The 25,015-nt window shown below is 34.8% G+C and overlaps 4 protein-coding genes across 7 annotated transcripts; 3 read left to right on the top strand and 1 right to left on the bottom strand.

Annotated features, from left to right (window-relative positions):
• Nucleotides 1–182: 182 nt before the first annotated feature.
• Nucleotides 183–7,781, bottom strand: LOC109165239 (phospholipase A-2-activating protein). The gene is made up of 23 exons (XM_019313919.1): nt 7,633–7,781; nt 7,437–7,502; nt 6,507–6,838; nt 6,204–6,307; nt 5,893–5,961; nt 5,684–5,744; nt 4,994–5,133; nt 4,675–4,864; nt 4,090–4,151; nt 3,890–3,978; nt 3,723–3,795; nt 3,477–3,536; nt 3,159–3,305; nt 2,996–3,034; nt 2,855–2,892; nt 2,675–2,761; nt 2,404–2,569; nt 2,013–2,087; nt 1,771–1,907; nt 1,272–1,348; nt 1,067–1,136; nt 871–936; nt 183–683 (listed from the first exon to the last, which is right to left on the bottom strand). Exons 2-23 carry the CDS (start codon nt 7,497–7,499, stop codon nt 549–551), a joined length of 2,280 nt encoding a protein of 759 aa, XP_019169464.1. The 5' UTR covers nt 7,500–7,502; nt 7,633–7,781; the 3' UTR covers nt 183–548.
• A 1,555-nt stretch (nt 7,782–9,336) lies between these two features.
• Nucleotides 9,337–14,346, top strand: LOC109165245 (dehydrodolichyl diphosphate synthase complex subunit nus1). Of its 4 annotated transcripts, XM_019313927.1 has the most exons (9): nt 9,337–9,850; nt 9,955–10,090; nt 10,511–10,562; nt 11,671–11,941; nt 12,036–12,097; nt 12,629–12,812; nt 12,928–13,024; nt 13,207–13,289; nt 14,016–14,346. In XM_019313927.1, exons 3-9 carry the CDS (start codon nt 10,515–10,517, stop codon nt 14,021–14,023), a joined length of 753 nt encoding a protein of 250 aa, XP_019169472.1. In that variant the 5' UTR covers nt 9,337–9,850; nt 9,955–10,090; nt 10,511–10,514; the 3' UTR covers nt 14,024–14,346. The 4 variants fall into 4 exon arrangements, 3 of the variants coding, with proteins under 3 accessions (XP_019169472.1, XP_019169473.1, XP_019169471.1); XM_019313928.1 differs by lacking the exon at nt 9,955–10,090; XM_019313926.1 differs by lacking the exons at nt 9,337–9,850; nt 9,955–10,090 and adding an exon at nt 10,155–10,410.
• A 299-nt stretch (nt 14,347–14,645) lies between these two features.
• On the top strand, nt 14,646–15,554 carry LOC109165249. Its single transcript, XM_019313935.1, has 2 exons — nt 14,646–14,827; nt 15,000–15,554. Exons 1-2 carry the CDS (start codon nt 14,783–14,785, stop codon nt 15,258–15,260), a joined length of 306 nt encoding a protein of 101 aa, XP_019169480.1. The 5' UTR covers nt 14,646–14,782; the 3' UTR covers nt 15,261–15,554.
• Nucleotides 15,555–19,100: 3,546 nt separating this feature from the next.
• LOC109165469 (coatomer subunit gamma-2) lies at nt 19,101–25,000 on the top strand. The gene is made up of 18 exons (XM_019314248.1): nt 19,101–19,352; nt 19,825–19,922; nt 20,027–20,077; nt 20,371–20,484; nt 20,585–20,785; nt 20,874–20,975; nt 21,077–21,184; nt 21,304–21,534; nt 21,639–21,889; nt 22,048–22,219; nt 22,326–22,481; nt 22,561–22,611; nt 22,848–22,988; nt 23,070–23,267; nt 23,350–23,481; nt 23,562–23,735; nt 23,984–24,223; nt 24,505–25,000. Exons 1-18 carry the CDS (start codon nt 19,307–19,309, stop codon nt 24,697–24,699), a joined length of 2,661 nt encoding a protein of 886 aa, XP_019169793.1. The 5' UTR covers nt 19,101–19,306; the 3' UTR covers nt 24,700–25,000.
• Nucleotides 25,001–25,015: the final 15 nt, after the last annotated feature.

The raw sequence follows: 25,015 nt of genomic DNA on the forward strand, positions 1-25,015 counted from the left end.
TCCCTCTGCTTTTTCTTTTCTTTATTATTATGTACGTCCCTTTTAATAAAAAAAAAAAAGGAAAAAAATATTACTTATTTAATTCCCTTTCACCTAACGCCGTAAGAAAAATATATACTTCCACTTGAGTACAAGTAATATTTTTCTTATTAAGACGGGAACGATTTAAGATAGTATCGAGATTCCAAGTAAAATAGCTCCTTTTTAGTTTATATATATAATATAATTTGAAGGAAAAGGATCTGTATTAGCAACAGTAATTGAACCAAATCCAAGTAGAATTTCAGGAAATAGAAAAGCAACCCACAAAGCACTTCAGAGACGTTTTGACATATCAATGATACGTTGGTGTCCCAATGAATCTCAAAATAGTAAGGTTTCCTTTTCATGCCAAAAGCTTCTTTGGGTAGTTGTTGCCTTCTTTGTATCTAGCCAGCAGTCACCGAGATAGCATTTAATCACTTGGCGTTATCCCCGCATTGGTCAAAGAATTGAATTGATTTTGCAGTTTCCAGTGACAGGTGGCAGTGAAACAGTCAGTTTTCAATTCAAGTCTGCTTTATTATCAATTCAATGTCAGCTCCAACTTCAGCCAGCTTTGGATCCTTAGCCGCCTTGGCTGCTTTTGCAATATTTTCTACGTCTAAGTCTAATGCGATTCTTTTAACAACCCCATCAAGCATCTGTAATAGTAGGTATCACAAGAATATGATGGTTTTAGAGCAAATAAGCAATGGCAGCACTTTTTTGGCGCGCATATTAAGCTAGCTTAGTGCTATATTACAAGAATCATCAATCAACAGAACAACAGGATCAACTTTTATTTAGACCATTCACATTTTAAAGAACAAGTGTTTCTAAACATCATACCAGTGATCCTAGGGCAACCAGAACTCGGAATTTTGAATCAGCTTCAACACTTCCCTCTTCTGCAATCTTTTGGAAAGGAAATTCTAAATTTAAATTTAAATATAAAATAAATAGAGGGAGGGAGAGAAGAGGTACTAATGGATGCAACAACTAGGCTTAGGTCATTACAAAGTGAAATTAGTAGAACAATAGATACCTCAAGAGCTGCTGAAAGAACTTGAGATTGACCTTCCTCATCCTTCTTTTCAATCAAAAGAACAGCATAGCTAAAGATCCAAAAAAAATTTTAAAAAACAACAATAGGTGAGCAGCATGAGGAGAAGTTCAGCAAGACAGCAAACAACATAAATCAGTACATCCAATGAAGATACGAATTCAAAAATAGATGTTGCAATACTTACTTCAGTACCAGTGTCGAATAAGAAAGTTGTACATTTTTATTTGAGGATAGATAACAGCTTGAGAAAGCATCTAGAATCTACAAAAAGAATTGACCAGGCACAGTAGATGTTAATTCAGAACATTCAAAAAATATATGTTAATTCAATACATGAAAACTATAAAATGTAACGGCACAAACAGTACTAGGCTACTAGCTAATAAACATCTTAAGAAGAAGTTGCCAAGTTGACCACTGAAATCCTAACAGAAGAAATGACATGGAGCATGTTCTTAGCATCACTTGCTACCCATCTTTTCTTTGAAAATGAATCAATAAAGAAGCAGCATATGCAGGAAGAATAAATTAAAAGTGGAAGCAACAAGCAAACAGAAGAAAACCTCAACCCAGTAACCAACAGGTTCACACTTGCATACCATGGCATGAATTTGAAAATCAAATTGATCAACATTTTAAATTTTTGAATTACCGGAGTATTTATTTCAGGGAAGGATACTAACCTCTCCACGGTGTTTTATTAACCAATCATAAAACAACGAATTCTTGAAGAGATTAGTCACAGCACGGATGCTTGTTAGAAGATTTGCAGGGAGGGGAGGATTAACAGTGACCTTCTTGATCAACTCAATGAGTGTATCTGGTGAAAACAAATAAAGGACTAAAGCAATTGCCAACCTCAAATGAGAGTTCTACAATAAGCATAAGCAACAGTATAAAAATTACTAGAAAGAAAATCAGATACCATCGTGGTTGACATGTTTGAGTAGGGTATTTGCCCCATCGGGGTGTAAAATTATCATCCTCAAGATATCAATAACTGCCAAAAGAAAGAAGCAAATAATAGAACCTGTCATCAAACCTTAACGAGAGGTTTTTGAAAAATAATAATAATAATAATAATAATAATAATAATAATAATAATAATAAAAATACTCTGAAAAATTAACTAATACCATAATTATTTATTAAAAAAAAAAAAAAAAAAAAAAAAAACCCTCCTCACATGTGATGTGAAAGAGTTGGAGGAACTTCCAACATCAATAATACAAGAATTGCATAGAACATGACTGCACCCATGAAATCTCTTAGTACTTGTTCTAATGGAAACATTAACTTTAGAATGAGATGATTACCAGGAAATAGCATTGATAGTGGCCATGTCTTAAGCAACCTCAGAACCAATGCAAGATCAACATCTGAAAATCTACTGGTGTGATAGTGCGATGTATCTTTCAGAATTTTAACAATAGCAGTCAATCTTGATAGATCAGCATCATTTATTGACAAACTATTTCTCTCCTTCAGTAAAGAACCATTTATCAAGAGCAAGTCAAGATAATTATAAACTGTAAAAATTGAAATACATGGGAAAATAAAGCGGTTTTCAAATTTAGGTTTATTTACCGAGTCAGATTGTAAACTACTGTTGAATTCCAAAATCTTCTTGAGAATCCCATCAAATTGTGCTGCATCAAATACAAGCATCCCTTTCTGGAAGAATCAATATGTATATCTTAGACAAAAACATTATAGAGAATAGCCCTAATCATAGGAGTAAAAGTCTCAGCGAGAAAATATTATTACCTTAGGGACGTGCTTGAGAGTAGGTCTGGCTGCAGCAGCTGTTGTTAAGCCACAATGAAGATAATTCTAAATCAACCTTAATTATCACAGAGATACAGAAAACCAATTCAAAATTGAAGGTTCAGTGGCTATGAAACGAACCAGGAGCTTTTGAAGGCTCTCCAGGAACATAAGCACTGGCTGAAATGATAAAGAAATGTAAGAATTATTCTGAGGAAAAGATAGGGATGGGAAAGGAGAAATTAGGGCCAACTGGATTCAATTAATTGATGTCAAATAGCTGACACATCAAAATTATACTTACCACCAGTGAAGGGGTCACGGAATGATGAATCCGGAGTAAAATTTTTCTGTCCAGTATTTTGTAGTATGAATTCGACAATCTGCTCACGATAGGAAAGAGGGAGATTCTCCTTCAGTAGCCAATTATCAGCAGTAGTATATGGATTATCTGTAAATAAACCAAAAAATATCGTTTCATAATAATATTTTCAATAAAATAAATTTTAAAAACGGATGAAAAAAAATCCAAAAATTGGAACTGGAATCACTCTTTTAGTAAAAGCAGGCTTGAATTTCAGTAGAAACTACACGCATTAAGCTATGAGGCCTGGGAAGATACCTTTGCGATTATACGGCAATTTACGAACAGGCTCACCATCACCAATATCAACATCAAACACTGAATGAAAAAAATATGGATTTGTTATTGAAAATCAAAACAAAAACTATGCTGAAGAATCAACATAGAAAAACAGAAGATGTTCAAGCTTTCCAATCAAGATCCCCCCAAAAGAAAATCACAATTCCTTTTGCATTGTTACCAGAAAGGCAGGGGGGAAAAAAAGTTTCAAGTAAAAATACTAACCATAATCATATTGAACTCCATCAAGCACAGGCTGGGCCATGCCATCATCAGGCCCATCAACAACTTCACCAATCTAGAAGGAGGCAACAGGGAAAGCAGACATAAATTAAAGAAACAATTAGTAGACCAACAATTTGAGTATTCATCTATGAGAGAATGGATCTTACTTTATCCCATTTCTGTTCCCTCAGATTCCATGCATATGCTACGCCGTTGTCTCCTTCCCGAACAATTTTTGTCTGCCCATCATTAGTGCCTGTTCAGTAACTTAAAAAATGAATTAGAGTAAAAGAAACATATGTAAGAATTCAAATTAATCAATATTTGAACATAAAAACTTCCTAAAGCAACAGAACTGAAATATAACCTGGGGTTTGCAGAGCTTCCAGCCCTGGCAGATCTTCCAATTTTAAACCTCCAACTCTCTTCCTAAGACAAAAAGAGATGCATCTTTCTTAGAGTCTGCATCTAGTAATCATTTTTCATATCCCAGAACCAATATCAGTTAAGTGACTTCTAAACCCGAGACTAGAGAACTTGAATTCTAAAAGCCTGTATATATGCAAAGAAGCTGCAGAATCCATATTTCCAAAAAATGAATCGGGTATCTATGCAAACCAATATAAATTGTCTACAAAGCAATGTTTCATATACTCCTCTCAAAGAAACATTTAATGAGCATTATTTTAAGAAACTTGACACTCGGTACACTGCAGAGATAATAATTTCATAAAGGAAAATTGAACAAATTGTTAGAATCCAAAAAAAACATAAGAGATGAAGTATTGCCATGGAATATATTAGGGACGCTAGAAAGTTCAGCAAAATTCACTCAAACAGATTAGTGACTAGTGAGGCAAAGGATCTGATTGTCTTAGCCAATTTAATGAATAACCAATAAAAAAGCTCCTGCATCACAGGAAAAACAATTAACAAAATTTAGGTATCTCACCTACTGCACTTGTACTGATAAAGTAGATTCTCATATGACTCAAGTTCATGAGGGTCAGCAATCCTATCCTGCTGTGTTGTCCATATACGCACTACTCCATCAGAGCATGCAGTCACAATATCACCATTTTCCAAGAATTTGACATCCCAAACACATCCAGGATGTTGTATGCTCTGGACACAAACTCCATCTGCAACAGATGAAGAAAGAAAGAAAATGTTACAGGGAAATATTATACTCCATTATAGAACAATGTTACTCTCTATGCTTTGTAAATTACATGTGATATCTATAATAACTAAAATATTTTTAAAATTACCTTTCCATATCTTAGTGAAACCGTCCTCACTTCCACTGACAATAAGCCCAGAGACATGAGCATCAACAGAGTATACAATAGAAGTGTGACCAACCATCTCCATCAATACTTCACCGCTAAGTGCCCACAGCCTAATTGAGCTGTCATTACATAATGATAGTAATTAGTAAATATGAAAAAATGCTGATAAGTGAAGATACAAAATAACAAGATCCTCGGTGCTAATACACATAAATGCATTTGCAGATCAGAAAATACAATCAAAGACACATTAACTAATATACACAACCTTAGATTATATTAACCGTATTGTAAAGGACTCATCTTAATAAGGACCAAACCAAATGCACAAAGAGGTTCTTGGAGAAGATTGGAAATGCTTCTATCATATTAAATTTGGGTTTACCGATGTTCAGTGAATTGCACCAATAATAAATCATCTCTTCAAGGCAAGAGTTAATAAAAATACAATAAAATACAATAAAATAAAATAAAAGCACAGAAATAGAGTTCAAGATTCCAAGACCCCTTTATGGCTTCAGAGAATAATTAACTGCCTCCTCCACAAAAATAAAAAAATAAAAAAATAAAAAAATAAAAAAATAAATAAAAAAATTACAAGTGTTTACACCAAGGATAACTGAGCATGCTTCATTAAATAGCACAAACCAAAGAGAAAGCAAAGCATACCCATCATGTGATGCAGAGAGGACTCCTAAATCAGGCATCACAGCCAAGCCTCGAACTGTATCTGCAAAATACCATCCACGCATAACCAGAGATCAACAAACTAAATTAGAACATCCAATCAAGGGTTGACTCAGTAATGTTGTTTGATACAAAAATAGATGCCATTCCCATCCAACATTAAAGCCATAGACAAGAGTACAGAGCCAAACCTGTATGGCCAACAAAAGTGTGTGCACATGTGGCTCCCTTCCAAAGCTTTAAGGTCATGTCACTTGAACCTAATCACCATAATGATTAAGATTATTTTATTATTAAGGTTATCATATTTATTTCTAACATGGTAATGCCACCCGGGGGGGGGGGGGGGGGGGGGGGGGGGCATTCTTTTAGAAATGTAATGTTATGAGGGGCAAATGTTTATTAGTGTAGAGGCATAGCAACATGATTTAACTGATTCAGATCATAAACATAAGCAATAAGAATTCAAATGCAAAAACTTGAGACAATTTTCCATCCCTACCAGTTACAAGCTCTCCTGAAGGCAACTTAACAATTGCTTGAATAGGTGCTTTATGAGCTTCCAGAACTTCAATCTGTTTACCTTTCCTCCATCGTCTTAATGTACTGCAATGCAAGCTTTAATTAAAATAATAATACTCCGTAATTACAGTAATAATATAAGTTGGACACTTAAGAGAGCTAAAATGGAATGGATCCCATATGCAAACCCCAAAAAAAATAGAGGTTACATTTAGCTCCAGAATGTGGGAAAATGGCCAAACAAACTATAGAAAAAGATTAAAACACAACTTAGTCAACTTACCAATCAACAGAAGTTGACACAACATCTGAGCCATCCAATGCAATGCCAGTAACTTGCAACTTATGACCCTTTAGTTCCTGAATTTTATCCCCAGTTGCCAAATTCCAAACAAAAATGTGAGTGTCCATGCCTCCCGAAACAACTGCGCCCTCTGGAAACTCCTCACAAGGAGAGACCCAAGCTAACGGCCCCACAAAGCTAGTATGGCCCAATAATATCTTTGACAGAGTGTAGTCACGATTGTTTGATCCATCAGGTGACCAGAGCCTAACAGTTCGATCTCTTGATGAAGTCGCAATACCAACACTATCACATATGCATACACCACGAACCTAGTGTTGCATGTAAAGAATGAAATTCAAAATAAAATTGCTTTAGCATGTGTTAAATGGAAAACATATGAAGAATGTGCTAGATGATCCCTAGCCATGTTAAGCATTCATAAGTGTTGATTGGGTGTATCCTTGTATCTCAAATACAACAAAGTGAATACTCATCATTTTTTCTCAATTATATTTCTCTACATCAAGAATTGCATTTAAGTCAATATATAGTAGCACAAGAGCAGTTAGGTTCTGCATAGAATTTCCCATCATTCCCTACAGAGGATAATGCATAATAATTGTCTATGTCATGGACATTGTGTCAATTGCACCTATTATTAGTAATTCAACACATGGAATTCAAACCAAGTCAACTTGCATTAGAACTCACAAATCACTATAGTCCTATTGCAATCCAGGGAGTTTAGCCTAAATTAAACAATATATATGAAGTTTACTGAAGCTGAAATGAAATCTGGTGTGATTTATTCTTCATATTGACGTGAACTTAAAAAGAAGCAAAACAAAACAACAAAAATACAAATAAACAACTGAGCTGAGTCTCTGAAAGTGTACTGAGAGAGAGCGAATGAGCAAAATGACGTACATCGTCTTCGTGCCCTCGAAGCTGGCATCTCAACCGATACTCGGCGAAGTCGATATCCATCATAATCTGATAAAACGGAGATTTACAAGTAAAAAATTAGGGTTGGAGATTGTATAAAGTATGTGTGATCTTGCAAATGAAAGCACAAATAACAATAACAGAGAGGGGAATAGGTTTAGCCGGGATTTTGACGAACCTTGCAAGAGGTACAGTTCTTTGTGATCGGAAATGGGAGAATAAGCTCCGAGATTGACGGAATCTCTTCCTCTCCAAGTCTCTCCCGTATGGTCTCTCAACTCGGACTGTTTCCGACTAAACAAAGTCCTGCATCACACTCAATCTTAATTTTCAATTATTTTCTTCTTTATTCGATAAAAAATAAATACAATTCAATTACAATATTTTGTTATATATTTCATATTTATTTATTTATTTATATTTATATTATTGTAAATTCATTATATTTATTTGTTGGTGCAAATTTTTTGAGTTCCGTAACTTATACAAAATATTTTGTGTTTAAGAGAATACTAAAGTGCACGTAAAGAAAAACATATGTAATTAACATCTTGAATTATATAATGAATACCATATATATGAATACTTGTGTATCATCAATAAAGTAAATGAAATATAAGAAATTACAGAATCGATTATAGAACTCCAATGACAACTAAATATAAGAGTAGTGTGAAGTCCTAAACTCTTATTAATGGGTTGAATACCAATGGTCTTGTATTCAACCTCGGATCAAGTGGTCAGCCCATGCCCAAGAGGTATTAGTTGTTTGTGGAGTATCTGACTTTGATGTGTTGGGGTTCTTAGTTGATGATATTAAAAGAAATTCAACTATTTTTAATAGTGCTTGAATTTCCTTTTTGTTAAACAGTATACAAACCGTGTCACTCAAGTGTTAGCTCGAGATGCATGTTCTATGTTAGATAGTATGGAGTGGATTAATAATCCACCGCCTTTTATTCATAATGTTTTGGTGTTGAATTGTTATGAATAAAGTTCGTTTTGGTGTTTGCTTTAAGAAAAATGACGTGTTTTTTAAAAATAAGTTTATTAAGAGTTTTACTATGTACACTCAAAGCTTACTTGTTGATTTGGCGGGCAATGATATGTTATTTTACTTATATACGGAGTATATATATAAGCCACTATAAATATGTCAATATTAAAAATTTAAACGTGCAAATAAAGGGCAATTTATATCGTGCACCAAGGCGCGCATTGCATTGTGCGCCCTGATGCAAAACAACGTTGTTTCAGATTATTATTATTTTTTGATATTTTCACTGCCTTGTGTTGGTGGTTAATTTTCTTTAAAAAATATCTCATGTTAAAAAATGTACATAATTTTATACTAAAATATACATACTTTTTTAAAAATTTCCTGATTCGAATGTACATATTTGTATAAAAAACATGTACATAATTGTATAAAAATACACATAATTGTATGAACAAATACACATAATCACGTCAACTCCCTACCGCGCCTCTCAAACGGACATCGTTTTGAAAGGTGCAGTGGGCATAGTGCTATGCACGCCGTGGTGCAGAGTATATACCATTTGAAAGATTAATATAAGTTTTTTTTTGGGAGAAAATCTAGGGAATTTGGATAATATTACTTTTATTTCAGTGATCGAGTCCAACCCGGCTCAAATTGGCAGTTGTTGCAACCGTCAAAACGGGCTGGGTACACGCCCCGGCACAAAAGCTGGATTGAAATGTTAGAGGACTGCCTTCCGTATGGATCACGGGCTTTGACAGGACTGACTTAACGGGCCATAGGCTTAGGCGGGACAGACCTGATGGGCCGCGGGCTTTGACGGGACATATTATTATTTAAAAAAAATCCTAACCAGGTAAATTCACAAACGCACAGTAACACTCTGTCACTCTCTTCTCTCACCTTAGCCTTGACTAAACAAGCACTCGCCAGGAGTCCGCCGCTGACCGCCGCCTGTCTCAGCCGGGAGGGAGAGAAGGCTAGTCCGCCGCAACTCTGCATCGCCTAGTCGCCAGTCGCAGCATACCTGTATGTACATGCTTTCTCCTGACATAGATATACAGCTTTCCTCTTCTTTCTCCCCCGTTCTTCTTCTCTCGATATTCAAGCGTCACCGATGGCCGTACTTCCGTTGGAAAGATCGACGGCGTTGCCGTCGCTAAACTCACTGCCGGTGGGGTACAGGTTCCGTCCAACGGACGAGGAGCTCATCAACCACTATCTGAAGCTGAATATCAACGGCTGAAACGGTGAAGTCAGTGTGACAGGTTCCGTCCAACGGACGAGGAGCTCATCGACCACTATCTGAAGCTGAATATCAACGACTCAAACGGTGAAGTCAGTGTGATTCGCGAAATTGACAGCTGTAAACTCGAGCCATTAGACCTGCTTGGTGAGTTTTAATTAATTAATTACTCCGTAATTTATTATTAACTTGTACAGTTTACGGCGAATTTATCGTAAAAATTAAACCTTCATCTGAATTAGCTAATGCAGTGTATTAACGGGCTGGCAGTTGGGCGGGCCATGACGGGTTGGATTGGGTTGGGTATTTCTACGGTTTTCATTCACTTAGCGAGAGAGAGTATTGAGTCATGCATTGTAAGCCTCCTTAAAACCAGCAAATACTCAGGTGATTTGTTTTCCACCTGGCTTTCGTTCTTCGCTCTCCCAGCTCCTGAAGCCTCTTCCCTGAAAATTGAAAAAATTTAATTTTCATCAACTATTTTTTTTTATGTATATATATTTAATAAATGTGATTCATGCACCCTGTTTATGAATCTTCTTGGTTTTGCTTGTTGTGGGGAATTTAGAACTACTGCTATATTGAATGAACTTTTTATGTAGTTGCTAGTCTCCTGATTTAGCAATTATTAAGATCCTTCGCACAGCAGAAATGCCAAAGCTTGATTCCAATCTTGTAGTCTTACTGGCTCGGAATCATGAGTTAATGTTAGACACAGAACCTTGTATTAGTTGGATTGTATTTTGTGGTTTAATAGCAAATAAGTGCAAGGCTCTTCTGTTCCTGACATTTTAAAACATTTTGCAGGGTAATGGATTTGGGAGAAAAGCTGCTAAAGTTCTTAAAGCAGACTTCTTGGGTAATAATATTTTCTCTTGTTTTAATTCACTAGATTCTTGAGGCCTGGTTAATGTGAGAATTGTTCAAGTTGTAATCTTTGTGAACTTATGATGTCCAAGGATTGTAAATTTGCAGATATGGGTTAAGTTAATAACAAGATAATTTCTTTTAAGAATATGAATGAATGATGCCTGATGATCAGAAATAAATATCTTACACTAGTAAAGATTTGTGCCTCCGTAATAAACTTATCTGTTGCAGGTATGGACCAAGTTTGGTAACAGGTGAAGTGATGACCCAACTACACTAGATGTCTAGATGTGATTTGAGAGTTTCATTCAACCTAAAGTCAACTAAGCACTAATCACAGTTTAGTTGTGGTTGGCTACACCATTCCCATTCCTGCATTTTAACCTAGATTTGTATAGCATGGTGGTTTGCTTGAGACCCAAAACTCCCTTAGACCCTTTTTGGGATTAAACTTTTGCTTGTTCTATTATTCCAAATAACACTCCCTTTTATAGGGTTGATTACAAAGGTTCCTAAACTAAGAATAGTTATCTGGTAATTTCTAAATAACTAATCTACCTCAACTAATTTGAAGACTAAGAATAATAAGTTAAATAACTATTTAGCAATTTCTAAATAACTATTTATTAGTTTCTAAATAACTACTCCGTATTTAGTAATTTATTAATATCTAAACTATGTAATATAATAAAATAAGACTTCCTCAGCATGTATCATTCCAGGCACACCATCCATATGTGAACCCCTCCATGTGAATAAATGCATTGCCACCATCTCCGTTTGACTTCACCATCCTAATTAGCAAATGGTAACATGCCGCATCATGAGTGGCATATGAAGCAATGTTTTTTGGTTTCATGTACTTTTGTTCAATCTTAATCAAACAAAAGAACTGGAAAAGTTATCTTCTGCATGCTGTTGAGCTCTTCATCATGAAATATCACATAACCCCACAATTTGAATCAAGAAATCTTGCCCTTGACTATCTTGCTAAGCTATGACTTATGGAATGAGGCCTTAGCTTTAGGAGGATAAATGCTGAGCAGTTTGTTCTTCTAATTGCATGGAGAATGACTTCCTTTCATGTGTTTCTGCAGTGTGGCAAACTTGGACTTCACTTCTTGTGGCTTATTATACATTTTTTTGTTGGTATATGGTACTTTGTGTTGGACATAGCCCAAACCATTGAGAGTTTTCTTATCTCTAATGGCTTGTGGAAGAGTTACAAATCTCTAAATATCAGCAAAATTCAGCACTTGGCAGTTGTTATAGACTGCGAAGAAGCTCGAGAGACTTCAAAAGTTCTTGAACTTCTGCAGTTTCTTGCAACTATTGGTGTAAAGAACGTCTCCCTCTATGATAGTGAAGGTATGTTGATTTGACAAGACAACTACATCCATATTCATGTGCTCCTAGATGAACTTCAGACTATATCTCTATGGCCCCTCTTTTGTTGTTGCAGGAGTGCTAAAGCAGTCCAAAGAAGCCATCAAGGAGGAGTTGAGCCGTATAAAGTTCTATGAGGTTGAGTTCCCCAATTAGCATGATTAGACTACCAGTGTATCATAGTTTTTAGTTCTACGTAGTATATATTATCTTTTTTAATTTGCCAAATCTGAGTATAAGTTGAGCTAGTTAAAGTCTTGTCCTATTACATATATTGTCCTTGTTGTCAATGTCCCTTGGGCATTCATCGTGCAGCCTTTACTTAAATGTGGACATCAAGAACTCACCGTGAACAGAAATGTTACATACCTATAATATGAGGCAATGAACCCATACTTGATAATGAACAAGCAAAAACAGGAAAAAGATTCAACACAACTGAAAGTGAAGTGAAAATTTTCAACATCTAATTTACCCCCTGATGAGATGAGAATTCTGCTAGAGGATGACACCAGAGGTCATGTGTTTGTGAGGAGCTAGCCTTAATTATGATATCTTTTGTACCAGGAAAAGAAAAAAGACAGATCATTCAACATAAAATGTGTGCTCTTTTCCTGCTAAGGTTGCATTGGAGTGGCAGCTCAAATAATATTGTATTGCTTTGTGCAGGGAACTTCTTTGCCCACTCCACTTTTACACAAGTATAATAATCTGGAGTTTGTCTCATTAGCTGATGGAAAACATGCAGTGGGCAAAGCAGCTAATTTCCTCTTTGTCAAGCATTATACTGGCACAAATTTGCAGAAGCACACTATTACAGAGTCAGACATGACTGAAGCACTGAGAGTTATTGGTCTGTTGTGTGTGACATTCCCTCACATACTATATAATTTTCAGATAATTTCCTTCTTTCTAGATTAATTTTGCCTTACGATACCTTAATATTCTTACTTTCTTGGATGTTACAGGTTGTTGTGGACCAGAACCTGATCTCTTACTAGTTTATGCTTCTGCAAGATGCCACCTGGGTTTCCCAGCATGGAGACTACGGTACACAGAGATTGTGTGAGTAAATTTATGTGCTTTGTCCATATTCACTTAGCAAAGCTTACCAGTAAAAAAATTATACCTTTCATAGGAATGGTGTTGTTTTGTAAAGAAAATCAAAAAGACGGAAAAGTTTCTTTAAGGCTGTCCACTTCACTACAGATTCCTGGAACTGAATCTTGAAATTTCTCTTGTTACAGACATATGGGGCCATTGAAGTCCATGAAATTTGGATCCCTCATGAAGGCCATTTATAAGTTCACAATGGTTCACCAGAATTATGGTATGTTATGCTTATGTTACCTCCACTTACTGCTTATAAACACCTCCCGGAGTAAACTGACAATAAAGTGACTAACTTTTGTGTTCTCGAGTGATCCCATTTCCTTCATAGCGTGAAGGTGAAATGTTAATTGGAAACCATAGCATTCTTAACATTTGAGAAGCAAGCCTATGGTCCATTATTCAGTCAGGGTCATAGTTTGGACATTTTATTGCTATAACAGGAGATATTTTAGTTTTTTTTTTTTTTTTTTTTTAATAATTTATTGGAAGGGTAAATTTTACCGCGTATAAGAAACCAAAGAGGAAAAGAAACAAAAAAGTAGTAGTAATAACAATGCCCCGCAATCTCTGCACTCAATAGAGTGTGATCTCCATATTTGTTCAAGACTTGCAGTTATGTGAACTGAGCAACAGCCAAAGTTACATGCTCTAACACCATATTGTTACAGATTTGACTGGGATCATGTGCTTATTTGCTTGTTTATACTAATTATTACGGAGTACTATTCCTTTCTATTTATTTTCCCAATTTGCTTACAGTGTCTACTGACAATCTGACATATTCCGATTTTGATCAAATTTTTACAAAGACACCTATTATAAAAAATACTTGATAAAATGCATCGACACCCAAGGCACCCAATATCTGAATAGTTGATGAAGTGTTATCTCGGCTATTCAACTACGATGGACTGAATTATTTTCTTCATTGGTTTTGTTTCAGGCATATGAACCATTACAAACGGACCCAAACACACTGGTGTTTTGAATGTGTGCAAGATGATAGATGATGATGATGATCATTTATCAAGATGTGGATTTGTATTATTATTATTTATATTCAACTTGATCATTTTGACTAATAGCATCATCTCCACTTTCCTATAGAAAAAGGGAAGGTCAACTTGTTGATTATGATTAATGACTAGCATCTTTGCATTTGCATCCAGTCCCCCATGGAAGGCCAAAATATTTGGTACAGAAAAACTTGTCATCAATATAATAAGTACTTATTTGTAAGTCAACTGGAATCTAATGATACTGTACTTTGTCTATTGTGGATTTCCTTTTTTTTTTTTTTTTTTTTTTTTTTTTTTTTTTTTTATAAATATACAGCCCAACAAATGTATTTAAAAAATGCAGATTATGGGTCATAATTAACAATTTTAATTTGGTGGATTTGCTGTGCCTGTCATCAAACTCAAACAGTTTAGAACAAGCACAAGAGATTAGGTTCCATGCATTCTAATTACCCAATATATAGGTTATGTTTGACTTTAATTTATGCGATGGAATATGAATGAGTTGATAGCCACAAAACAAGGATTATTATTAAACTAATGTTGAGCCACAAAACATGTATTATACTATATATTATTGTATAATAACTATAACAAGTGTTGTTGTCCTCTCCTCATCTACCATTCTATAAATAGCAACCCCACTAGATCACTAATCTCCTTGTATAGTTGATGAACTTTGCATACAACTATGAAGACCCTCTCACCTTTCATCCTCTTCGCCTTCCTCGTTTCGGTAATTCTCTAATTTTCTGTTCTTTATTCTCTGTTTTAATTTCCAAGCGTTAAGATACGTGTAAATAAATGAATTCTTCTTTCTTTTTTTCTCTAGTTTTTCATTCCCCCGCTTATTAGTAGACCATGTTTTTGGTTTAGTTATTTATTCTTTCATTTGATTGGTGTTTCAGACTGGGTTTTTTGCGGCTGAAGCAAGAAGAGATCCAGGAGAGTATTGGGACGCGATGATGAACGGTGATCCCATGCCGAAAGCAATCACGGACCTTCTGCTCATAAATCAAGACCCATCATCGTCATCGTCGTCTCCGAATGATAGATTTATCAGAGATTTCGATACCAAACCTAATCTTATTATATATCACAGCCATGTTGATGTTTATCCCAAGAAACACGAGGTTGTTGCCAAGGATGTTCAGCAGAAGAAAACGTAGATAATAGACATATCATTTTTTAGCTCTCATGCATGTATGCTATTGTCAACTACAATTATTATTATTTTGACGAGGAAATCAACTAGTCGATAGTATATACAGAGTAAATTATATTCTTGTACAATAACTTGTAAACCACAAGAGAAGTAAGAAAGTTTAGAATTATATCCATATTATTATATTAGTTTAGAATTTTTATTCCTGGTTTAAAATAATTGTGGTCTGTAAGTCACTGTAAGACTGTAACTAAGTAATTATTTATGTGATAATTAAGCTATTTTATGACCAAGCAAAGCTTATCTTTCCTTTTCAATATCTCATTTTAAATTACTCAAGCAATGATGGTTATAACTATATGGAATAAAAGTGTCCTTTTTCCAATCCTTAATATATATTTTTTCACTTCAATCCTGTTAACTTAATGAGGTTATCCTACGTGTAATATGACACAAGTACACCTTTTAATTTGATTTTTTTTTTTGTGTGTAGTCAAGGGTTTCCACCGTCGGACACAGTAATTAATCCCCTTGCTGAATTGTAGGCACCTCTATTGGGTGTGACAGCCGGATAGCTGGCTTGGAGATTTAAAGATGGGGATTCAACGAACCTATCAAGTTTTTTGGATGGCAAGAGAAACGATGTTTCTATGTAATAGCCGACAAAGACAAACCATATGCAATGTGTTTGACTGATCGAGAAAGTGTTGTCAATAATTAATTAAACTTGTGATTCATAAAATCTTTAATTAACTACCCACTAGGCCACTCTTTTCGAGTAACCGATCAAGTTGTGACCTTATGTGAATAAATATGGATATAACTAAAATCAAATAAATATAAAATGTGAGGGTCTACTTTTCAGTGATGGAACATGGAGTTAATCATTTCCTGGGATGAAGTTGATAAGATATAGTAATGGTTTCTCAAGTTGACTTTGTGCCAATGACAAACTGGATGGTTATGGCATCACTATGAATGTGAGAGTTGATAAGAATAATGTACATTATTGAGATCCAATATTCATATATTTAACATTGTATGAGTAGTTAGTGCAATGGGAGCTAGCGAATCTAACAAAACTAATTAGATAATGACAAATTCAGTAATATGTATAAAATAATGAGTCATGACATCCAAAAATGCAAACAATATTCGATTTTCATTTACATCGAAATTATGTATCATTATTTTTAATGGACAACAATATTTGTAACTAAAGTTTGAATTAGACTTTGCCTAACATATATCATATATGATAAAAGATAAAAGAAGCTCATTGTAGTTATGGTGGTCATGGGATATTGGACAGCCACCCAAAATGGTGGTCAACTGGTCATGGGAATTGGACATATAGGCATACAGCCACCCAAAATGGTACCATATACAGTGTTTAACACTGCCCTCACATCCAGTTGACCTCTGCTGCCAACATCAATGGTGCCTGTCAAATAAATTTGGTCAAAATAAACATCATACTTTTGTCAAGAATGGAATTTAAACCCATGCCCTTTCGGACTAGTACCTGAAACTGGCGCCTTAGACCAACTCGGCCATCTTGACAACTTTGTTTATAAATACACATGAAACAATAAGACTACTTTTTCACTGTATGCAATGTTATATAATTGAATAGATTAATACTTGATATAAAACAAAAATTTATAAATTTAAAACAACACTTCATCTGAAAAAATAATATAAAAATGTAAACAATATACCAAAATTTTTGTATTCATGTACATGATAAAGTGACGATTTGAGGTGGTATAGGCGATAAAAGTGTTGGTTAACTCAACTTGGTTTGCAACAAATAGGTTAAGAGACATATGATTGCAACACTAGTGATCCATGTTGTATCATAGTTGTTCAATGCAGTTTCATTTAAAAAAAAAAAAAAAAAAGGTCATGTCTAATTGTTTAATTTGGACTTTTTTTTTTTTTGTGTGTGACTTTCGATATACATTCTACATATATATTAGAATAAAACGCAAAAGATAAAGACAATAATAGAAAGACAATAACATAGGGAAATAGATTAAAAAAAAAAAACTTTTAGATTTCGACCACTATAATGATAGTTATGATACCGATAGATCTCTATTTATAAATGTAAGAAACATAATTCAAGACAGTAATACTTATGAAATATAAAAATAGAAGTCTAATCTATAAAATTTATATAGCTAAGGTAATTGAGTTGAAGTCCATATAAATTTTGACTTATTATATTCTATGACTAAAATAAAAAATGTAATGATTTTTTTTAATCGAAATATAACACATAAAAATTCAATTCAAATTTTAATTTAAAAGTGACATTTTTTATATTTAAATATAAAATTATTCATCAAAATTTTGCTTGTTAATTCTTTGTAAAAATTTGTTTTTAATTACAATTAAGACAAATGAATTAAAAAAAAAAAAAATTTACTGAGTATAAAAATGATGAATTATATATAAAATAAAATAAAAAATTAGCCACCCCAAAATTTGGAGGTCCTGTGCCGTCGTCCTGACCGCACATGGCTAGGCCCTGTAGTTGTTTAAATGCATTGTCACATTTTTTGATAGACCAATTGCATATTTGCATTAATCAATCAAAGAGTTATGCATTCTCACCAACAAATAAAAAATAAAAATAAAAATCAAAGAGTTATGCATTAATCAACTTTTAAAGTGTTATCAACCTATCATGACACATGTTATCTGAATTTAGCACATTAGGCGCTCCATGGTGCACTTTGGGACATCTTCATCTTCTTATCATCACTTATCTTATATCTTGCACTCATTTATTATTGAGTATAGTTGAAATTGTCACATTATTATATCTCAACACTCTTCTTGGTCATTTTGTATTAAACTTTATAAAACTTGGTCATACTAGATTAGTAATAAATTCATACCATTTATATTATCTCATATTTACCACTCCTTGTAGTGTAAACACAAATGTTTATTTATCAATTCAAATTATGCTATCAATATCTACACTCATATAAACTATAAATATGCAATCTCCTTATACATATGATAATATTGATTAAAAATTGTAAGAACTTTGTAATATTAAGATTATTTTACTTACTCAAACACATTATAAATTATGATTAGTTGTAAACGGTGATCAATAACAAATAAGTTATGATATATTAATAATGACATTGTTGTAAGTCAAAATTGAAATATTATTGGAAAGCAAAACAATAAAAAACTTGTATGTATAAAATATTGTGATTAAAAAACATAAATTTGTAATATTTGGATAAAATATTTAAATGTTCAATCTCAACTTTAAGCTGTGTTTGAAAACTTTATGGATTTTCAGTGTTTGGATGCAATTGAAAAATTCAGTCAACGAAAAATATTTTTCGTTAACGGGAAAAATGTACTAATTTTGGAGAAGTCATTTTCCACTACACACCAAGACATGGTTTCCGGCAAAAACCAAACTTATGATTTTCGGCTTCAGGCTGTTATGGTTTTCGCTAGAAACCAATTTTTTTTAATTTTGTTTTTGATAAATAATATTATTTTTAATATTACTATCAATATTTTTATATTCTAAAAAAGTATTTAAAATGTTTAATTATGTAATTCTACTAATTTTACAGAAAATAAACCAAATACACTAAAACAGTTTATCAATACAACAAAACACTAAAAAGGAAAACGTTTTCTAAAAAATGAGAAATCATTTTTCTGATTTCTAAACGGACCTTAGCATAAAATAGTTAAAAAATATATACACTTTTGTATTATTTTACAGGTTTAGGGGGGCCAAAATCCAATTTTCATGTTAGACGGGGTACTACGTAACAAGTAACAACTTGAAGTTGAGCTCACACCAGACCCGATTTCTTCCTGTCATTTCATCGCCCCGCAGCGGCTTAATCCCCAGCTCCGGGATCGCAAAATCGTACTTTTTACGTTCAGAGATAAGAGATCTGGGATCCACTCCACTCTTTTGAGTGCTTTCGTTAGAGAGAGATCTCGAATTCGCTTCCATTTAATCTTCAACATATCTGCAGTTCGTCGCGCCTCAAAATGGCTCAAACACTCGTGAAGAAGGATGACGATCGCGATGACGAAAGTATAGTCTCCCTAAATCACTTTATCACTTTGATTTTTTTAATGTATCAATCCGTAATTTGCACTGCCTTCTTCTGTTTATTTGGAGCTTTTGTTTCTAATTGATCTGATTGTGTTCTGCAATTTGCGTTTCAATCTCATCAGATCTGCATTATGCTCTGTTTATGAGCTGAAATGAATTGCGATGATACTTATGCTGAGTATATTTAAGCTGATTTCTCAGCAATGTGAATTTGGTAGTTAGAACGTAAGCTCTTATACGTTTGCTTATGATTTGTGTTTAGTACGAGGAACTATGATATCAGAATTAGTAAAACTGGCCTGGTTTAATGTTTGATTTGTCGGTAGAATCTTATGGAAGAATGATTTGGTGTAGATCTATGTGCTATGTACTGTAGATTAGAATTGAGAGCTGGATTGTTAGATAGGGATGGTCTCCTGAGTAATGATGTGTGTGTATTATCATAATGCAGTGGATTACTCTCCGTTTATGGGGATTGAGAAGGGTGCAGTTCTACAGGAAGCCAGAGTTTTCAATGATCCTCAGTTGGATGCAAGGAGATGTTCACAGGTGTGATTAGCATGTTGCTGTCGAATTGCTATTTCCTGCTTTATTTCAGCTTATGTTCCAGAAACTTATTTCATTTTGCTCTTGTTTATTTTATTTTCTTTTAGGTTATTACAAAGCTTCTGTATCTTCTGAACCAGGGTGAGACATTTACAAAGGTCAGTTCCCGTTTAAATATTCATTAATAGATGAGGAAAAACAAAACAGACATGCTTGAATTTTCATTTTCAATGATACCTTTATTTTCCCGCCCGCTTTCTGTTGCTACATAGTTTTTGAGTAAATAAGTCCATTTGACACTTTTACTAATCAAATAAGTTTTAAATTTTATGACAGTCTAGCAAAATATTGGTGTAAATTGCTCTTACCCTAATCTATTGGTTTTTTTTGGACAACATTGCCCCTGACTGATGAGGAATATTTTTCATTTTCTTTTGAAATTAATCTATAGGTTGAAGCTACAGAAGTGTTTTTTGCTGTGACGAAGCTTTTCCAATCAAAAGATATTGGTCTTCGGAGAATGGTTTATTTGATAATTAAGGAGCTTTCTCCATCTGCTGATGAGGTTAGATTAAAAATTTGAAATTGATTTCCTTCTTGTTTCTGAAAGATTTTATGATCTCTGCAAGAATGGAAGTGACATGTTACTTCTTCTGGCATAAAAGGTTATCATAGTCACAAGCTCATTGATGAAGGACATGAATAGTAGAACTGACATGTATCGGGCAAATGCCATTCGTGTACTTTGTCGAATCACTGATGGAACCCTTCTAACTCAAATCGAGAGATACTTGAAGCAAGCTATTGTTGACAAAAATCCTGTTGTTGCCAGTGCTGCCCTTGTTAGTGGAATCCATTTGCTTCAGGTAGAATTAGCAGTGGAAGGAACTATTCCCCTCTTTCCATTTGGTGTTACACACTTTAAAATTATGTTCTTATTGATTCGTTTGGCAGACAAACCCAGAAATTGTAAAGAGATGGAGCAATGAGGTACAAGAAGCTGTTCAATCAAGGGCTGCCCTTGTACAGTTCCATGCACTTGCACTACTGCACCAGGTTGGCTAACTATTCTTTTAGCAGGATGACCTGCTTTTTAAATGGGTTTTCATAATTTCATATGATATGACATGCATTAAAAACCATATTTTCAATCACAGATAAGGCAAAATGACCGCTTAGCTGTTAACAAACTAGTTACCAGCTTGACAAGGGGGACTGTTCGTTCACCGCTGGCTCAATGCCTTCTGATTCGCTATACTAGCCAGGTGCCAACTTCTCTATGAATCTTGCTTTTGGAGGATGTTATTGTTGTAATCTGCATTCATCGCTCCAGATTCACTGTTTTTGGATATGTGATGAATGTTGCATCACATCTATGGTTCAGGTCATTAGAGAATCTGGAGTGAATCAAGTGGGTGATCGACCATTTTATGACTACTTAGAGGGTTGTCTCCGTCACAAAGCTGAGATGGTTATTTTAGAAGCTGCTAGAGCAATTACGGAGTTGAGTGGCGTGACGAGTCGGGAATTAACTCCAGCAATTACCGTGCTACAGCTCTTTTTAAGTTCTTCAAAACCAGTTCTTCGATTTGCTGCCGTTCGCACTTTGAATAAGGTCTTACTAGAACATGTTTTGTTGGTTTCTTGTAATGTTGGAATTTTGGTGCCGTAGGTTTTCACTCTTAGCCTTTAAAAGAAAACATATTTACCTACCTGCAGGTGGCAATGACACATCCAATGGCTGTGACAAACTGTAATATTGACATGGAGAGCTTGATCTCTGATCAAAACAGAAGTATAGCAACTCTTGCAATCACAACTCTCCTTAAAACTGGAAATGAGTCAAGCATTGATCGTTTAATGAAGCAAATCACAAATTTTATGTCTGACATTGCTGATGAGTTTAAGATTGTTGTGGTGGAAGCCATCAGGTCCTTGTGTTTGAAGTTCCCCCTCAAGTACAGATCTCTGTAAGTAATTCTTGACTTCTCTAGAACTTGTAGATTTATGTACATGTATATCAAATTGAGTAAAACATTTTGCTTATGTTCAATGAGTTCATAGTTCTACATTTTTTCCACTTAAATACTTGTGTGTGTATAATAAACTTCTTATCTTTCACCAATAGGATGAATTTCTTAAGCAATATTTTGAGGGAAGAAGGTGGATTTGAGTATAAGAAAGCTATTGTTGATTCAATTGTGATCCTCATAAGCGAGATTCCTGATGCTAAAGAAAGTGGGCTGCTTCATTTATGTGAATTTATTGAGGATTGTGAATTTACATATCTTTCCACTCAGGTTGGTTTTTCTCATCTCCAGTGTATATTTTTGTGTTGCTGTTGATGCATCTTACCTTGTCTTTCAAATGGATTTGTGATGCTTATAGTCTTCTGTATAATTTCAGATATTGCACTTTCTTGGAAATGAAGGACCAAAGACTTCAGATCCAAGTAAATACATACGATACATATATAATCGAGTCATACTTGAAAATGCAACAGTTCGAGCGAGTGCTGTCAGTACTCTAGCAAAATTTGGAGCCATTGTTGACTCATTGAAGGTATGGTCAGTCTAGTTTTTAACAATGTTGTGAATATAAGTATCACCATGGCTAAAACTATCAACTAATTTTGCTGCAGCCTCGCATCTTTGTGCTGTTGAAACGATGCTTATTTGACAATGACGATGAGGTCAGTCTCTGTCTGCTATTATATTTGTTTTTCTCATTGTCAAACCCAATCCACGTGTATGCTTTTTTTTATTGCATGCAATTTTACAGATGAATAGTTTTCTCTTGCCACAGGTATTGTTTTGGTTTTAACTCTTCAATAGGTAGAGAAAGTGAGAAACATCCAAAGCTGTAAAACACCTTAGTTTATCATATAATTTATCATCCTCTTCTTTTGTCGTGGTGATCTGCTTGCAGGTTCGCGATAGGGCAACACTTTACTTGAATACCATAGGAGGTGATGGGGCAGTTGTTGAAACTGAGGAAGAGGTGAAGGAATTCTTATTTGGACCACTTGGCATCCCGATAGTAAACTTAGAAACAAGTTTGAAGAACTATGTAAGTATTTCTCTCTGCTTGTGCTTTACATTCTATACCTGCCAATGCACCATTTGATTTATTTGCTTTAAACTGCTGCAGGCCCCCTCAGAAGAGCCTTTTGATATCAATTCTGTTCCAAGGGAGGTTAAATCTCAACCCACTGCAGAGAAGAAAGCACAGGGCAAAAAGCCCACTGGTTTGGCTGCTCCTCCTGCTGGTCCCACTTCAACTATTGATGCATATGAAAAATTGCTTTCATCTATACCACAGTTTTCTAGCTATGGGAAGCTTTTCAAGGTTCTGCTGATTCCATTTCCTTGTATTGGCATTGCTATTACATTATTATAATTGCTGAGTACTCATTTATTTTTGTTGTCAGTCATCACCACCTGTGGAGCTTACAGAAGCTGAGACAGAATATGCAGTCAATGTGGTGAAGCACATATTTGATAGCCATGTTGTGTTTCAGTACAATTGCAAAAATACAATTCCTGAGCAATTGTTAGAGAATGTAATGACATTGTGAATCGCTTCATTCATATTTCACCTCAACTTGTGTATTTCTCTAAATTCTTGATTGGTGGTTGCCAGGTCACTGTCATTGTGGATGCTTCTGAGGCTGAGGAATTTTCTGAAGTGGCTTCTAAACCTCTTAAGTCCCTTCCATATGACACCCCAGGGCAGACATTTGTGGCATTTGAGAAACCAGAAGGAGTCCCTGCGGTTGGGAAATTCTCTAATACATTGAGGTTCATTGTTAAAGAGGTAAAGCCTGTTCTATTTTTCAAATTTTGTTTCTTATGTGGTTCATAATTGGAATTAGTGAAGGCACTTTGGATCTAAAGTATTGTGTGCAACATGCATGCCAAAATTCCAGAATATCCCTTCTGTCTGTAGATTTGAAAGGATACCTGGCAATCTGGCATTAAGCTATGTGGTTTTGACACTTTGCCCTTTAAAAAATTAATTATTTCCCATTTCCAATAATACTTATTTCTGGCTGTTTTAACTAGGTTGATCCGTCGACTGGTGAAGCTGAGGAAGATGGCGTGGAAGATGAATACCAGCTAGAGGACCTTGACGTGGTTGCTGCAGACTATATACTTAAAGTTGGCGTCTCCAATTTTAGGAATGCCTGGGAAAGCTTGGGCCCAGATAGCGAGCGTGTAGATGAATATGGTCTTGGCCCTAGGGAAAGCTTGGCTGAGGCTGTGAATGCAGTCATTAATCTCCTTGGCATGCAACCCTGTGAGGTTAGTCTCCCTTTCATTGTTTATGTTTTTCAAAACAAGCTTTCTTTCTAAATTTTAGCAGTGTTTCTATGTATTTTCATGGCATGTGAAGGCTATTATGAGTATCAAGGCAACCTATCTTCAAATAATTGAAAAAATTGAACAACTTTAGTATAAAGAATTCCATCCTTTCCAATTACAAATGATTTTAACGATGTGCAATATTTGCTGGTTAAGTTCACCGCAACTTCTTGCATTTGCTTCTTCATCTAACTTCACTACTGTGCACATTTTCTTGTCAGGGCACGGAAGCTGTCCCAAGTAATTCAAGATCACATGCTTGTTTACTATCTGGTGTGTACATAGGCAATATAAAGGTGCTTGTTAGGTTAGCATTTGGAATTGATGGGCAGAAAGAGGTTGCCATGAAGTTGGCCGTTAGATCTGAGGATGCATCTGTCAGCGATGCTATTCACGAAATTGTTGCAAGTGGTTAGTTTTGTTAGAGGGAAAGGTGGACAGTTAAAAGTTAAAATGGGCTTTTTTCGAGCCAGCAGGTGCTGTTCAGACTTTGGCTTGCCGTTGAGATTCACTTTTTAGTACTTTTGTTGAATGCTGTAGATGTCTTGAGTACATTATATATATATATCTGAAAGTTGTTTCTAAGGAAGTTTGCCTAATTGGGCATTTTCATTGTACTCATTCTAAATTTTGTAATCAATTTACTCTCCCCCTCCCCCGGCGGGATTATAGACACAATGAAACATGCTAGTTAAAATGTGTTTTCGTATTTCTTTAGATCACCCTTTGGTA

The sequence above is a fragment of the Ipomoea nil genome, unplaced genomic scaffold, assembly GCF_001879475.1.
Source record: "Ipomoea nil cultivar Tokyo-kokei standard unplaced genomic scaffold, Asagao_1.1 scaffold3069, whole genome shotgun sequence".
Taxonomy (NCBI): Eukaryota; Viridiplantae; Streptophyta; class Magnoliopsida; order Solanales; family Convolvulaceae; genus Ipomoea; species Ipomoea nil.

Bases quoted from the DNA above. Each gene is read 5' to 3' on its own strand.
- LOC109165239 (XM_019313919.1), bottom strand. From the start codon at position 7,499: ATGATGGATATCGACTTCGCCGAGTATCGGTTGAGATGCCAGCTTCGA. The intron at 4,865-4,993 runs GTAATTTTAAAA...CATCTGTTGCAG, and splicing joins TTTCACTAAGATATGGAAAG to ATGGAGTTTGTGTCCAGAGC. The intron at 937-1,066 runs GTATCTATTGTT...CCTTTCCAAAAG, and splicing joins TTCTTTCAGCAGCTCTTGAG to ATTGCAGAAGAGGGAAGTGT.
- LOC109165245 (XM_019313926.1), top strand. From the start codon at position 10,355: ATGCCAAAGCTTGATTCCAATCTTGTAGTCTTACTGGCTCGGAATCAT. The intron at 12,098-12,628 runs GTTGAGTTCCCC...TGCTTTGTGCAG, and splicing joins GCCGTATAAAGTTCTATGAG to GGAACTTCTTTGCCCACTCC. The intron at 13,025-13,206 runs GTGAGTAAATTT...CTCTTGTTACAG, and splicing joins CTACGGTACACAGAGATTGT to ACATATGGGGCCATTGAAGT.
- LOC109165249 (XM_019313935.1), top strand. From the start codon at position 14,783: ATGAAGACCCTCTCACCTTTCATCCTCTTCGCCTTCCTCGTTTCG. The intron at 14,828-14,999 runs GTAATTCTCTAA...TTGGTGTTTCAG, and splicing joins TCTTCGCCTTCCTCGTTTCG to ACTGGGTTTTTTGCGGCTGA.
- LOC109165469 (XM_019314248.1), top strand. From the start codon at position 19,307: ATGGCTCAAACACTCGTGAAGAAGGATGACGATCGCGATGACGAAA. The intron at 20,976-21,076 runs GTTGGCTAACTA...TTTCAATCACAG, and splicing joins CACTTGCACTACTGCACCAG to ATAAGGCAAAATGACCGCTT. The intron at 23,736-23,983 runs GTAAAGCCTGTT...TGTTTTAACTAG, and splicing joins TGAGGTTCATTGTTAAAGAG to GTTGATCCGTCGACTGGTGA.